Source organism: Triturus cristatus, chromosome 12, assembly GCF_964204655.1.
Source record: "Triturus cristatus chromosome 12, aTriCri1.1, whole genome shotgun sequence".
Classification (NCBI taxonomy): domain Eukaryota; kingdom Metazoa; phylum Chordata; class Amphibia; order Caudata; family Salamandridae; genus Triturus; species Triturus cristatus.
Window position 1 is genome coordinate 127,613,808 of NC_140595.1, and position 15,468 is coordinate 127,629,275.

The window sequence follows — 15,468 nt, forward strand, 5'->3', positions numbered from 1 at the left end:
CGCAGCCCCTCCTTCTCTCTCTAAGGCTTCAGTTATCTGACTACTGTCCTGCCTGGCGTTCAGGAAAAATTGAGCAAAAAGCCACCCCACCTTCCTCTGTCTCTCCTCGGACGAAATCTCCTCCCAGTCTGCACCCGCGACGTTTCACGTACCTAACCCATATGATGTCTGGCCTCATCTGCTGCCTCTCCTCTCTCCTCCTCCTAAAAACAGCAAGCAGCAAAACACGCCTCCAAAGAGGTCATTATTTATACTCTAATTCTTGACTGACTACACAAATAATGTTGCGGTTCTCAGTAAAGTTTGCACTGATTGGTTAGCATAGATGACATGAGGGTCTCACCATCCTGTTCTCATTGCAAATCCGGTTATAACAAAAAACACGTTAATGATAAATACAATCATATATTTCAGCACCATTTAATAGGAAAAATGTTTCAGTCTATTTCCTTTTTTCCTGTCACATCGCACGCAGGATAAGCACATTCCACAAACACTGGTACATTGGCAGGACTACAAGAATTTAAAGTTTACGGTGTCCTTGAACTAGGTCTTCACTCGAGGCACTTGGCAGTATGTAGCTGTTTTCTGCGCATGCTCTCTCATTTAATATAATTTCACAGCCTTGCTGGATTCACAGGCAGCCATTTTATCTTAGGCCCAAAAATAAAACAAACACAAAAATAGTATTCATTTACGAAATAGAACCCTTTCTGTTTATCTCCCCCATGCTAATACGTTGTATCATTTATTTTCCTAGCAAAAGCTATTAGTTTAAAGCAGCTTTTCTATTATTTGTGCACAACATGCAAAAATGCGCAATGTACAACATACCATAAAACATGCACCAGTGCAAACTTTCAAAGCACACACAGTTAATACATACTCATAGCAACATGCTCTAATGTTTTAGATAGCTTTTCATGCAAAATGCTTTAGCCCCACGTGCAGTGATGGTGCATGGTTAATTTAATACACATTATAAAAAGATGTGTTATGAACTGAATATGTATTTGTCTAAATATGCAACAAAGCCAAAGTCTCTTGAGACAGGAAACAGGGAGTGTAATTTATAAGGGAAAAGAGCTGGGAAGAGAGAACACACATTCTATGATTATCCTCAAAGCTAAAATAGCCACTGAAATCACTAGTTTTCTCTTCACTGCAAAACACGTTAATTCAGCACAAGCATTTCAGACTGAAAGCATTGACCAGGCCTCATTTTATGTCTTTCACTGTGCTTTGCACCAAAAGTGCTACTTTTAATAAGCATTTGACTAGGCCTCATTTCGTGTTTCATGTGCCATGTGTTTTCCGCTTGCACCAAAGTCTGCGTCAATTTAAATGCGGTCTGCCCGAAGCACAAAAATAAAGCAATGCCTGACTCCAGATGAAATCTGGGCTACGTCAATACTTTGCCATCTCCTTCACAAACTTATCTCCAAAAGTAGGGCTTTAGCCTCCTGACCTGTCTTCTTACTTGCTTGCTCCACTAACTTTGGCTCAATATTCATCAAGAGACTTGTCGTATGCTCTGCACCAAAACATCCACACCAGTCTCCTGTAAATATGTCTCCTCATACATGGCACACATCTTTGTTAGGAGCCCACATACACCTAGAAGGCAATCCTGACATCCTTTTAATCCCCTTTCCAGACTTGGATCTCTCCCTGATTTGTTCAAGACGTGTAACATCTTAGAATCTAGATCCGGCATCAACAATAAAGATTGGCCAGAGATGGCCTTGGACATTCAGAGCGAAGTCATGTTCTGACTTCCTTAGGCATCTCCCGCCTAATCCAGAACTCCAGTTATTCCGCCACATGCTGTGCTGGGAGCTACTGACAGGGTAATGGATGCTGTATGAAATGTGGGCCCAACATATAATCCCTCAAGGGATCCTTCACCTGCTCCACCTGTTTATTTTCCACTTTCTCTTTTTTTTTTACTCCTTTCCTTTCTATTCCTCATCCTCCCTGTCTCCTAAATCAGATGAACACAAAATGACAATGCCCCCGCCCTGCTGGAGGAGTCATCACAGGCCACCCCTCTGTGATCCCTCTTACTGGCCTTCATAACCTTCTCACTCAACTCAAGTTTGAGGTGGAGAGTGGTGGGGTAGAGAGTGGAATGAGTGGGGTGGAGAGTGGTGGGGTGGAGAGTGGAATGAGTGAAGTGGAGTGAAATTGGTTCCTAAAGTTTACCAAATTAAAACAGTTTCCCCCCCGAATTGTACTTTCCTTTTGTCTTTAAGCCCTTCTCTTTTTGCATATACTTCTTTTTCTGAGTCACTTTACAAACACCACTCTCTCCAGCCACCTTATCCGTAGCCTTCAACTGACCAGAGCTGCTTGTCCTCATTCCTGCTCCCAAATTTCTGTTCCAAACTTTCCATACAATCATCTATTTTCTTCCCTAATTGGGTTGCCAAGGTTGAAACTACCTGACACATTCCTGGACCTTATCCTCAATGCTCCTTTCTGATGCACCATTACCTTCCATTCAGACAGAATATATCTCACCAGTCTAAATTTTATCCATGGAATCCAAAATCTTTCCTTCAACTTAATGTATAGCACTCTTCCAAAATATCTCTGGACTTCAACTACCAGAGTTCTTCTGCTTCTCTCATTACCAAGCTGAATCTGACTAAAAAAACACTTCTAAACTATCCCTAAATATCACTGCCTAGCCTCTCCTTATGAAAGGCCAGACTGCCCCAATCCCAAATGGCAACCTGCGTCCTCTGACACTCGTACGGCAGCTGCCTATAACTACATTCGGCCCAGCCTGCAAACGTGCTCCACTCCATCAGGCACCCCTCATGTAAGCGCCGGTCCATTTCTTATATTTGCCCTCTCATAAATTAGGGGTTAATCAAAGCACAACTACGAAGCTGTTCAAACTCTCTAATCCTGCATGTCCCACCGGCATTCATCCGAGTACGCTTGCACTTGGCCGTGCCATGCGCTATGCTACTCGCGATCCAGGTTGCGTTCGTCCCTATGTAAGGCACCGTCAGCGCCTTAATCAAGCAAAGTTGAGCCCATTCAAAAGACACAATGCCTAAACAGTTGTATCACCTTTCCATTTAGATCAAATTTTAGAGTTACCAGTTTTCTTTCCAAAATCCAGAAACTGCAGCAGAACATGCTTTACATACACTTGATGTTAAACGTGCACTTCTGTACTATTTGGAACACACAAAACCATTCATAAAAACACAGCAACTGTTTGCATCTTTCTCAAATCTATGTAAAGGTAAAGCCATATAAAAATCAGGAACAGCATGATGGATAATCACATGCATACACATTTGCTATGCCAAAGCAAAATGAGCATTAACAACCATGCCAAGGGCTCATTCATCAAGGAATAAAGGGGCCACACTGGCATATATCGGGAATATCACTCTCATTGACACCTGTGAAGCAGCAACATGGATAAACCCACACACTTTACAAAACACTACTGTGTGGATGTATGAGCCAAACAATATGCTCCAGTTGGACAGACAGTCCTTCGAACATTATTTCTAGGAAGCACATCATCTCATGCCTAAGGCCACCAAGACCAAGGTACTGCTTTACAGTCTTGGCCAACACATGCTACGAATGGAGTATGTTACTTACCATGTAAGAATCTTTCGTAGCGTGTGCTGCTGCAGATTCACATGCACCCTCTCACCTCCCCAGCAGGTATTAGATGCAGACAAATATACGCACACATACAGCATGTTATACAGGAAAGCTAACTTAGCAAACTGTATGCTCCTTCCCTATATCGCACGGAGGAAAAACATGATCTAAAAAGGAGCCGTGGAACATGCGCAATACCTCAAGGGGGAGGAGAGATGATGTACTTTCTCGTGCAAAAGCAACTTGCACGGTCCGGGCCCTATTCTAGATGGTAGGAGTGTGCATAGTATGTTAATCTGCCACACTACACACTACAAATAGATGCTTACAGGGTAAGTAACATACTCCTTTCTTTACACTTTTGTGAAACGATTGATAGTTTTGAAGAATAACTGCCTACTTTTTCAAATAAAATCAAATTTGGACAAAATGGACTACAAACAGGCTGCTAAATGTGTGCTTTTATTTTGAAAAGTTTGCTTTTCTAATGAAAAATGTTTATTGGATGTATTTTATGAAAGTGCAACAGAATGTGACACATGGGCAGGACTGTTCACTACTTACACTTCTCCACGGAGATTACTAGGAGAACAAGCTATTGCCCTTGTGATTTGTCCTTATTGTTTTTTAGGTTTGCATGACTAATCACATTTATGATAGTAGCCTGCAAAAGAATGAATACAATTACACATTTTTGATGCAAGTTTGATTTCATAAAATGTTTACACAATAAACATAAAAAGGTTAGGTACAAACTGTGTATTTCCAATTGTTACAAATAGAATATAGATAACATGCCTCTTCAAGGTAATTCAGGTCTCTTAATGCCCCTTCTCACAAAAAATAAAACTAATTAAACATTGGATGGCAGCCCCAGAGCAATATACATTGGCATAGCATCTGCTCCTTTCTGTAACGTGCTGCCTTTTTGTTCCTTCACATACTGGCCCAAATGGGAACAAGTGCAGCATTCCTCCATATCCCTGAACAAACCTGCCACTACTATGAAAAGCCGCTCCGGACCACAGGATCTTTAAGGTTGCGACTGTCAGGTCGAGTAGATTCTCAGAACAATCTCTTACTGTTACATAGGCCTGACCCCTTCAAATACCTCCATACATTTTTATCAAGGAATGTTCATTTTTTATTTGTGTTTTGTATCATTAGAGAAGTGATTTAGCTTGGGTAGACATTGCTGAACTAGTCTGAATTGTTCTGGACACCATTTCTTAAAATGGCAGATCTGTTGCAGTGATGATGTAATATTTCAGGAACCATGAGACCTATATCCTCCATTTTTATGTCAAAACATAGGCTTAGGGGATCAAGTAGGCTTATAGAGATAAAAAATGACTCCTCAGAGCAAACATTCCACCATTTTCCAAAATGCTGGCTCTAAAATGATGTGTTTTAGCTGCCATATTGGTAATCTATTTTAATACTGTTTTGGTTTTTCTGTTGATTCAAATTCGTAAACATGAGCAAAGGAAGTAGTAGCAGAGGATCTTTACCTCCTGACAGTGTTGCTAATTACAAAATCTGAGGACTCATTCAACAACAAAAAATTAGTCATATGCCAAATTGATCCAAAAGAAAATCTAACATCCACTACGGCTGGACAGAGGAGAGTTCGAGTTGCTTCAGAAATACTGCAAAGCAAAAGTTCACAAAAGTTTGAAACTGATGGGTGAAGAGGATCAAATATTTTATCATTGTAACAACAAGTGCTGCAAGTCGTATACAATGAAAAAAAGCCTGGATTTTTTTTTGTCAAAAAATAGCAGAAACCAGTGAATCACAACAAGAATTTGAGTTTTCTGAGAAAGCGACCACAACCAAACCCAACACCCATCCACTTAGAAGATTAATGGCTATCCCTCGTCCACCTCCAACAACTGATCACAAAAGCAGAGGTCCTTCAATGTGTTATCTGTGGTTTAGCCAGAACATGGACACTAGGGAGAATGAAAGAACAAAGTACAGAGTATGTGAGTACCAAAGGGCAAATATATTTTTAACTGCAGCGGGTTTCTTCGAAAATGAAGTTTTTAGCCGAATATCTGCTCTAAACAGCAAAGTGAATGTATTTGCAGTGGATTTGTATGCCCACCGGAACTGCGTGCATGCATACATTCGAAAATATGAATGTACGATGAGCTCCCAGCAGCAATGTAACAGCCAGCCTTCAGTTAAGTTTGCACTCTTTGAAAAAGGAAATTACGTTTTAAAGCCACTCCTGAGTGCTGGCTACGGGTTCACACTCAGTGAGATCGGAGAAATAATGGTCAACATTGATAAAACTGTTTTGATCCACAAGAATGAAATTAAGATTGTTCTGGTCAGAATGTACAATGTCAGAAATAGTTTTTGTCAGTCTAACAAAAAAATGAGCTACTTACGTGGTAGACTGGGATGTGATGATGGCTTTCACTGATTTTGCAATCAGTGCAAGCCATCCTCACATCCCAGTCTACCACAACGTTTCAAAGTGGCTGAGGACATGTATCTTCTTCGACCTGATGCTGCGGTCCACAAAGCTGATTTCACTGACTTTATCATATCAATTATTCGGTGCAGATGAAGGATGAAGAAAAGCCAGTTCCTCAGTAGGCTGGAATTCATGCTCTGATCTCCCAGAATACTGTCCCACTGAAGAAGGCTGGGATTTTACCAGTAATTCCATCCCCAGTCACAAACTACGCAACAGTATACACAGCTCTAAATAATTTTCAAAATGTGCGTGTTCAGCTTGAAGACCAGCCTATCCTGACAATTGTCTGTGATTAATGTGTTTTCCGTATTGTAGCTGACATTTTTTTGAGCAATCAAGTAGGATTTGATGATCTTTATCCAATGACGGGTGTTTTCCACATGACAAAAGTTGCATTGCGGTGTGCAGTAAGTTATCTCAGTGGATGTGGCATAGACATTGCACTTATGGAGGCTCAAATCTTTGGAAGCAAAACTGTCCAGTAAGTATTGAGCAGAACTCATTATGTTTGTTCGTTACTAGGTATGCTCATCGTATCTGAGGCTATAGAAACATTGCATTGGAATGCTTTCTGGAAAAAGAATGGCAAATTAGGTTTTGCATATCTATCTAAGAAGTGAACAAGGCACAGGGTACACTTCAGTCAAGAGACATAATGCAAAGCTAGGTAATGTTCAATACACTCAGTTCAGAATCAGAAAACCTGAAAAACAAGTTCATAGAGTTTGTCAAAGTTTGTGATGAAAAATCAGAACTTTGCAAGTACTGGGGGAATGTTTTAGACATGATAGCTCTAGTTAAAAACTTGGTACATGCTGATCAGGAAAATGATTAGAAGCTGCATGTCAAGACTATGGAGTCATTGGTTACTGTGTTTCACAAATCCGATTGCATACACTACAATTAGATATGGGTCCTGGTATATGCAAAGAGTGAAGAAGCTAGAGGTGGAAAAACTACACCTCAACAGAAAATTCATCCAAATACATTTTGTGGTGAAAGACAGAGAGTTAAAGTTTAATGCTGTAACTCCAAATATGAACCTGGAACAGACGATCCCGAGATCACAGTAAAGCTCCCACAGAATTATTGGTCAGACTCGTAAAAGTGACTATGTTACTCAATGGCAGCTAGTTTACCACGAAGTCCTTTCTATTTGCAATGTTTCCAGAAAGATGACAAATGCAAAATGAATGGACCATTGTGAAACTGTTCCTCACCACAAACTCGTGGGAAAGAGAGGAGAACGTTTTAACATGTTGACTGCCTTCTTCATTTCATGCAGCAGCAAGGAAACCACTTTGAAATGACCGAGCCTGTGCGACTAGCCAATTTTGTGACCAAACAATATGTGAATAACAATATAAAGTCACGTCTACTAGATGTCCTGGAACATGGATTGAAATCATAATTGAATTGAGCATAATTCAAGGATTGTCAGAGTGATTGATATGGTATGGAAATGGAGAAAAAAGACATTTAATTGCACTTGATATTCTGTACAAGAAATCTGACCCAGAGAAAGCCAGTGTTCTTATCAAGGCACATATTCTTACGGGTGATTATGCTATGAGCAAAATTGGAACAAAGCTTGGAGTTTAACTGCTGAATCTGTGAAGTTCCTGAAAGGATTTTATGAGACAAAAGAAGAATGTGACTTTAAAGACGTAGAAAATATCTTTTATGTGTGTGGAAAGCGAGTTCTGACTGTCACACATTTGATGATCTTTGGTACATTAAGTTCAGGAGATCAGTGCGGCTAAGTGACCTGCACCAATGTCATATTCTGTGCGCAGGCACATTAAAAGAGCGTTCTACTTGATCAGAAGATGTGTAAATATTTTGGATCATGCATATGTAGAGAAAGATCTGTGTGAATTTGGTTGGGAAGAAATTGATAGGGTTCTAAAACCTACAAACTTCTAAAGCCTCTACCCACAGAACTTACACATACATGTTCTTACAATACCTGTCCTATAATAAGATGTCCCTGTTGATATGCTCTTCTCAAATGTTCAACATTCTGCTAATAAACCACAAGCGATTGCTGAAACAAATAAATAAAGTGAATTATGAAAATGTGTCTAAAACGGAAGTGATAAACATCATTTTATTTCATATTCAGATCATAAACATTGTTTGGTGTCTACATAATAGGATTAAAAACCATTATTATTTGTTTCATACTTTTATATGTCTCTTCTTCCCTATTATAGCCGCCATTTTGGAAAATGATAGAAGGGCTGCTCTGAGGAGTTTTTTTTTTGTCTCTATAAGACTACTTGTCCCTCAAAACCAATGTTTTGACACCAAAATGAAGTATATAGGCCTCATGGTTCCTGAAATATTGCATCATCATTGCAACATATCCGCCATATTTAAAAATGTCCTCCAGAAAAATTCAGCCTGGATCAGCAATGTCTGCCAAAGATTAATTATTTCCCCAATGATCCAAAAACACAAATCAAAAATGAAAATCTATGGAAAAATGTTTTTTAACAGGTATATCAGGGGGCTCAGATTATATAAGAACAGAAAATAAAGTTATGCTGCAGATCTAACACAGCAGCTCCTCCTTTGTAAATCTGCATCCAAAAGTAGCATCCTCTCTGAGACTTCCATTCACCCCCCTTTTAAGAGGACAGTAACTTCCATTGTCCCTTATCATTAGAGAAATAGAGAGAACCTTGAAAGTATGGGATGGAGGGAATTAAACTCTGTTAAACTTGTCTAATCTACCATCCTTCCCAACATTTCCCTTTTCAAATTAATATGTTTTCTTCTCAAAGTTCAGTTGTACTAAAGATCCTGTAAATGTGGTACATTATCTTCAGTCGAATCATGTTGTATTCTTTGTCATGACCTTTTCTTTTTGACCATTGTAGGAAATGACAGCCCCACACAGGGGGGTAATTAAGTCTTTTAGAGGAGCCGCTTCGGAGGACGGTCCATTTGTCCATGACACAGGGAAGGAGCTCAACACACAGAGGGCAAACCTTCACAGTCCCAACGGGGAAGGCGATCCTTCCTTCACAAGAGACTTGCAGTCAGAGTCAGTAGCTGAGGACGGTAAGAAGACTTCTGTGTTGACTCTAAATTGAAACCAAATGGAATTATTTCTAAAGCACAGCAAAAATAACAAGCATACATCTTATGTTTTTTTAGGATACTTAAAGCTTGACCACAGACACTTTGATCTTTACTAGAACCTTACATTTTTAACAAAGACCTAAGCCACTTCCATTGTCTGCACAACTTCAAGCCAAAACATGTCCTGAGAATGTCGTCTTAGAAAAGTTCATAAAATAGTACTATGTTGGGTTCCAGATTATTTCTTTGCTTCACAACAAATCATTTTAGGAATTGGTAAATGACATTGGTTTAGTATTACAGCCTCTTTCTCACTTTTAGGAAAAAACGGTTACTTCACTGCTTTTCAAAGCCTTCAGATCATGGGTTGTCAATTGATAGGCTACAGAATGCTAAATTATTTGATTGAATTCTTTGAGAAATGAATTCTGTTTGAAAAGTGTGGGTGGTGCTAAGAGATCTAGCACTCAAACACGTCAGTGCAATCATAAGCAGGACTAAGAAAATTACCATAATTGGAAAGCTTAACTTGTTGACAAATAATTTTGGAAACTAGTGGATACTTACTAAAGATTCCTGAACTTGTGTCCATTCTAAAGTCCCAGAGTTTACTTGGAAAACTCAAAAAGCAGTTCCCCTGCTCACCGGTAGGTGGTATGAGCAACTTCAGTAGTGATGAACGGAGCTGCACATAAGCACCACGCATGTGTGCTGATGCCAGTTTCTTTTCGTCTGCCCCTTCAGATGCGGATCTGGAGCTCTGCTCTTCTTCTTCACTCCGCATCAATAACATTGGGCTGTGGTAGAGTCCCAAGGGCATTTGGCAGCTGATGAGGCAAAAGAGTACGATAGCCTCTTGTTTTGCATCTGGAACCCAGTTTAACCCCTTGTTGTTAAGAGATGTGTATTTTGACATTAGGGCTACTCCTTGCATTGGTGAAACAGTTTACACTGGATTGTGCGGTGTGAATGAGGAATATACAAGCTTTTGGGCTGGACCATCTCATAATCAATGGCAGTCATTGTAAGAACATGACCTGCCACCAAGTGTAATATGAGCAGTTTGCTTCTGATGCTATCCTTCCTGTGGATTTGTTTTGATACTGTAGATACTGTAGATTAAAACCTACCTATAAAGGACATGGACTCACTTGGGCTGGCTCACCATAAACATGGAGAGCTTGTGGCTAACCTTTCAGATTCTGCCTAAAGATGGTGTTGGGTAAAGCAAAATGTGAGTTACTGCATCCAAGACCAAGTATTTAACAATGTTTATTTTTTCTCCTCCAGGTCTTACCGAGGTTGTAGAAGATTCTTCTGCAATGTTGAATTCCACAGTGGGATTTGAAAGAAGAGCACACAGAGGCAGGCTTGGCCTCAGTCTCTCCCCACCACATCATACTCCTTTCATGCCCTCAACCACCTTCAGCTCCACCAAAGATAATGTGGATCAGGACCAGCAGCTGAGGGGAGGCGTTGCTATTAAAGAAACCGAAGTTTAGGGCCCAAAATGGGACTGAAACTGGAACATTGTTTTGGAGAAAGGAGAGGAGAGTGTCATAAAAACTGGATTTTTTGTTTTCTGAAAAACGCATATTAGCTTAAAGTAAACATATATAGTTATATACCTAGTTTTAAAAAAAAGATGTCGTACTACAGCAATTTTATTTCCTTCATGAAAAGTGTTTCCTGCCTGCCCAAGCAGGCTGTTTGCTGTTGGAGATAAGGGATCACTTCTCCACGTATTCTCTCCAAGTGAACAAAATAGACAGAAATTTATTTCCTGAGGACTTGTTCCCACTTCCACTCCGCATGCCAACCAAGGGGACTGGAGAAAAGAGGGGCGTATGCTTCTGGAAGACCTGCTTCTCCTCCCATTCACCCTCATGAGAGAGATTGCAGTATAATCTGTACAAAATGCACTATTTTATTTTCCAGGCAAGGATAAATATGTACTTGTGTGCATTTTTCTGTAAAAAATTCCCCAGCTTTTAATAAAAACAATAAAAAATGTCATCACCACTAGCGCCCACAATAGCACTCAGAGTTCTTTCTGTGAGCTTGAGGTGTCCACAGTGTAAGTTTGCTGAAGTGACTGGAAACCAAAGTGGGAGCTTCACAAAGAATGTGTCAAGCGGCATTAAACATACCACAAGAAAAAAACACTTTTTATACCCACACCTGTTTGATTCAACTCTTAATTCACAATCGAGACGAGTGATACTTCATTTTCATTGAATAGTCAATAGGCTTTGTGTAGAATAGCAATGTAATGCTTAAAAATAGCTAAAGAGTACTAATAGAACGTAGTTCAACAAGTGCTATAATCTACAATACTTAGACATGTAAATCTACATTCTCCCATATGATCAATGATCAAGCACAGATGGCCAATACTCCCTGCGTATAATCCCACTTAATCACTCACCTGTCTTCACTTTCACTCACACACATTCACACTCTGTCACACTCCCGCTGACTCACTTTAACACATTCACTCGCTCTCACTCGCATACAAAACAAGAAAGATATATTTTTATCCTTTTTTATAAACCCTTTAAATTGGTTCTGAAAAGAATCGTTCTTTGTGTACATACTTGTTTAGTTATTTGTGTTTTACATTTAAAGGAAAACCATAACAAAACGAACATAGAGCCATGAGAAAAGTGGAAAAACTGAATTAAACATGGGGATGTCGACCCTGCAACCAGGATCTTCTCATCACCTTTGTGGACGAGAAATCTTTGCACGAAGACCCCTGTTGAATTCACAGCATCCTTAAAGCATCTTCAGCATCCTTCATCCCTTGCATCAGGACCAGTGGGACCTGAACTTACTCCTCACATTTCTTATGTGTTCATCATTTGAGCCTCTGCACAGCTGCCCCTTATGGTTGCACACTTGCAAGAGGATTTTCTTAGTGGCAGTTACTTCAGCCAGAAGAGTTGGTGAACTCCAAACCTGAAGTGTGAAACCTCCATTCACCTCCTTTTCCCTTGACAAGTTGGTGATGAGAATCACAGCTGCTTTCCTACAAGAGGTGGTTACTCCAGTCCACTTAGGTCAGTCTATGACTCTCTCCATGTTTTATCCTCCTTCCCACTCTACTAAATAGGGGGGAAAACGTAATCGCCTCAACCCCAAGAGAACTGTAAGCTTCTACATAGACAGAGCTCGAGAGTTCGGACTGGACATCAACTCTTCATAGATTACATTGCAAAAATAAAATGCAAGCAATCCACAAGCCAACTATCTCCAGATGGATTATCCTTTGCATCAAGATCTGCTATGCCATGGCACACAAGAAACCTCCCGAAGGTATTCATGGCCGTTCTACTAGAGCAAAGTCATCTGGTTCCGCTCTTTCTAACAGTGTACTAGTAATCATTACCTGTAAAGAGTGACCTGGTCTTTCCTTCACACTTTTGCTAAACATTATTGCTTAGATTCTGAAGTGAGAAGGGATGGACACTTCAAGTCTGTTCTGCAGGATTGTTTTTGTATAAACAGACATGCACCCACTTCCGGTAGCAGGATGGCTTTAGGTATCTATGAAAAAGGTGAGAAATCTACAAGTAGGTGTATTTATCAGAAGAACAAGCGACTTACCTTTGATAATGCCTTTTCTGGTGGATACAGTATCTATCTGCAGATTCCTCACCAACCTACTCCCCACCATCTATATATATATATATATTTCCTCTCAGCCTTCACGCAAAAAAACGCCCTCCAATTCACCACACGTCCCGAGGACGACCAGAAGAGCGGCACAGACAGATCCTTCGCAACAAGGTCATTTATTTGTTTTTTAGAGTTAAATGAGCCTCCATTAGTCATGGGGCCATGAACAGCAAAGTGCAGAGGTGCATACAAACAAGGATGACCTACGCGTTTCGGCTTGCGCCTTCTACTGAGTGAGTGTGTGTGTGTCTGTGTGTCTGTGTGCGTGTGTGTGTGTGTGTGTGTGTGTGTCTTACTATCCTTGTGGGGACTTGGGTGTGATAACACACTCACGCTGCGGGAACTTGATTGCACTGTGTGGACCTGAACCCAGGTTCTCACAAGGCAATGTCTTCTAAATGATAAAAGCATGACTCCAGGAACATCTGTGTCGATTTTTGAAACTTTTTAAATAATTGCCTTGTGGGGACCTGTGTCTCATGAAGTGTGTTTATATTTTTGCTCAGCTCTGCCCCTGTAGATAGGAGGCGGTACTGCAGTCTTAAAAACACTTTCCTCACCAGAAACAGAAACTAGCAGCAGAAAGGACAGACATACCAAAGTAAAAGTTGCATAACCCTGGGTTTTTCCAAATATTTTCCATTCAAATTACCCTTTTCTCTATTGATTTTAAACTTTTTGGTTCTATAAATTATTAGTGGCCTTCTATAGACTGCTAAAAGCAATTTGGGTCACTAATGCCATTTGATACCTATCTGCAAATAAACAATGATGCTGCAATAATATGCAATACAATTTAAAATGAATAGATCGTTTTTGGCACGTAACCTTAAGGCATCAATGCCTATTGTTGCATTTTAATGCTTGTATCAGAAATTCAGGATCTGTATATTACTTTGCCTTTGTTTAAATATTAATTTGCACCATGAATATGTTCTTTTAGATGATGGCTAGATGAATGGGTTACTAGCATTGTATTGCAATAAGGGTAACATTCTCACAAGCAGTGAACTGAAGCAATGGGGATGTTTATTTTTAAGAGAAAAGGCATGTTATAATTACAGTGAACTTCTTAAAAGATATATGCAAATATTGCCATAATATGTTAGTGCATTTAAAACATTTGAACTGCTTAATTTAAAATTGGTTCCTGAAGCTTACCAAATTAAAACAGTTTTTTGACATTCCCAAGGGTGGATGAAGAACAATCATAACAAGCACTGGCAAAGCAAATAGGTCTCGCCTATGCAAGAGCTATTGGGTTTGCCAATGTGTTTTAGACATCTTGTACACCAGCGTGACTGCTGTTTAGCATGGCTAAATGTTAGTGGTGTGGAGTGTCATAGAGTGGAGTGGAATACAGTGAAGTAAAGGGTGGTTGAGTGGAGTGGAGTGTTGTAGAGTGGAGTGGAGTGCAGTGGAGTGCAGTGGAGTGTTGTGGAGTGGAGTGTTGTGGAGTGCAGTGTTGTGGAGTGGAGTAGAGCAGAGTGTTGTAGAGTGGATTAGAGCAGAGTGTTGTAGATTGGATTAGAGCAGGGTGGATTAGAGCAGAGTGGAGCAGAGAGGATTAGAGCAGAGTGTTGTAGAGTGGATTAGAGCAGAGTGTTGTAGAGTGGATTGGAGCAGAGTGTATTAGAGCAGAGTAGATTAGAGCAGAGTGGAGCAGAGTGGATTAGAGCAGAGTGTTGTAGAGTGGATTAGAGCAGAGTGGAGTAGAGTGGATTGGAGCAGAGGGGTGGAGAGAGGATTAGAGCAGAGGGGTGGAGAGGGGATTAGAGCAGAGGGGTGGAGAGTGGATTAGAGCAGAGTGGATTAAAGCAGAGTGGATTAGAGCAGAGTGGAGCAGAGAGGATTAGAGCAGAGTGTTGTAGAGTGGATTAGAGCCAAGTGGAGTAGAGTGGATTAGAGCAGAGTGGCGGAGAGTGGATTAGAGCAGAGGGGTGAAGAGGGGGATTAGAGCAGAGGGCTGGAGAGGGGATTAGAGCAGAGGGGTGGCGAGGGGATTAGAGCAGAGGGTTGGAGAGTGGATTACAGCTGAGGGGTGGACAGTGGACTAGAGCAGAGGGGTGGAGAGTGGATTAGAGCAGAGGGGTGGAGAGTGGATTAGAGCTGAGGGGTGGAGAGTGGACTAGAGCAGAGGGGTGGAGAGTGAATTAGAGCAGAGGGGTGGAGAGTGGTGGGGTGGGGAGTCGATTAGAGCAGAGGGGTGGAGAGTGGTGGGGTGGAGAGTGGATTAGAGCAGAGGGGTGGAGAGTGGATTAGAGCAGAGGGGTGGGGAGTGGAATCAGTGGGGTGGAGAGTGGTGGGGTGGAGAGTGGAATGAGTGAAGTGGAGTGAAATTGGTTCCTAAAGTTTACCAAATTAAAACAGTCTGTTGACATTCCCAAGGGTGGATGAAGAACAATCATAACAAGCACTGGCAAAGCCAATAGGTCTCGCCTATGCAAGAGCTATTGTGTTTGCCAATGTGTTTTAAACATCTTGTACACCAGCTAACTGCTGTATAGCATGGCTAAACATTAGTGACGTGGAGTGTCATAGAGTGGAGTGGAATACAGTGAAGTAAA

General features: G+C 40.8%; 1 protein-coding gene across 1 annotated transcript in view; it reads left to right on the forward strand.

Moving 5' to 3' along the window:
* Nucleotides 1-11,242, forward strand: part of LOC146772866 (rho guanine nucleotide exchange factor 11-like) — a 224,146-nt gene extending 212,904 nt beyond the window's left edge. Inside the window, exons 16-17 of the mRNA XM_085637040.1 lie at nucleotides 9,016-9,199; nucleotides 10,511-11,242. Of these exons, the coding sequence (XP_085493166.1) occupies nucleotides 9,016-9,199; nucleotides 10,511-10,722 (396 nt within the window). The 3' untranslated portion in view covers nucleotides 10,723-11,242. The remainder of the gene's footprint in view (nucleotides 1-9,015; nucleotides 9,200-10,510) is intronic.
* Nucleotides 11,243-15,468: the final 4,226 nt, after the last annotated feature.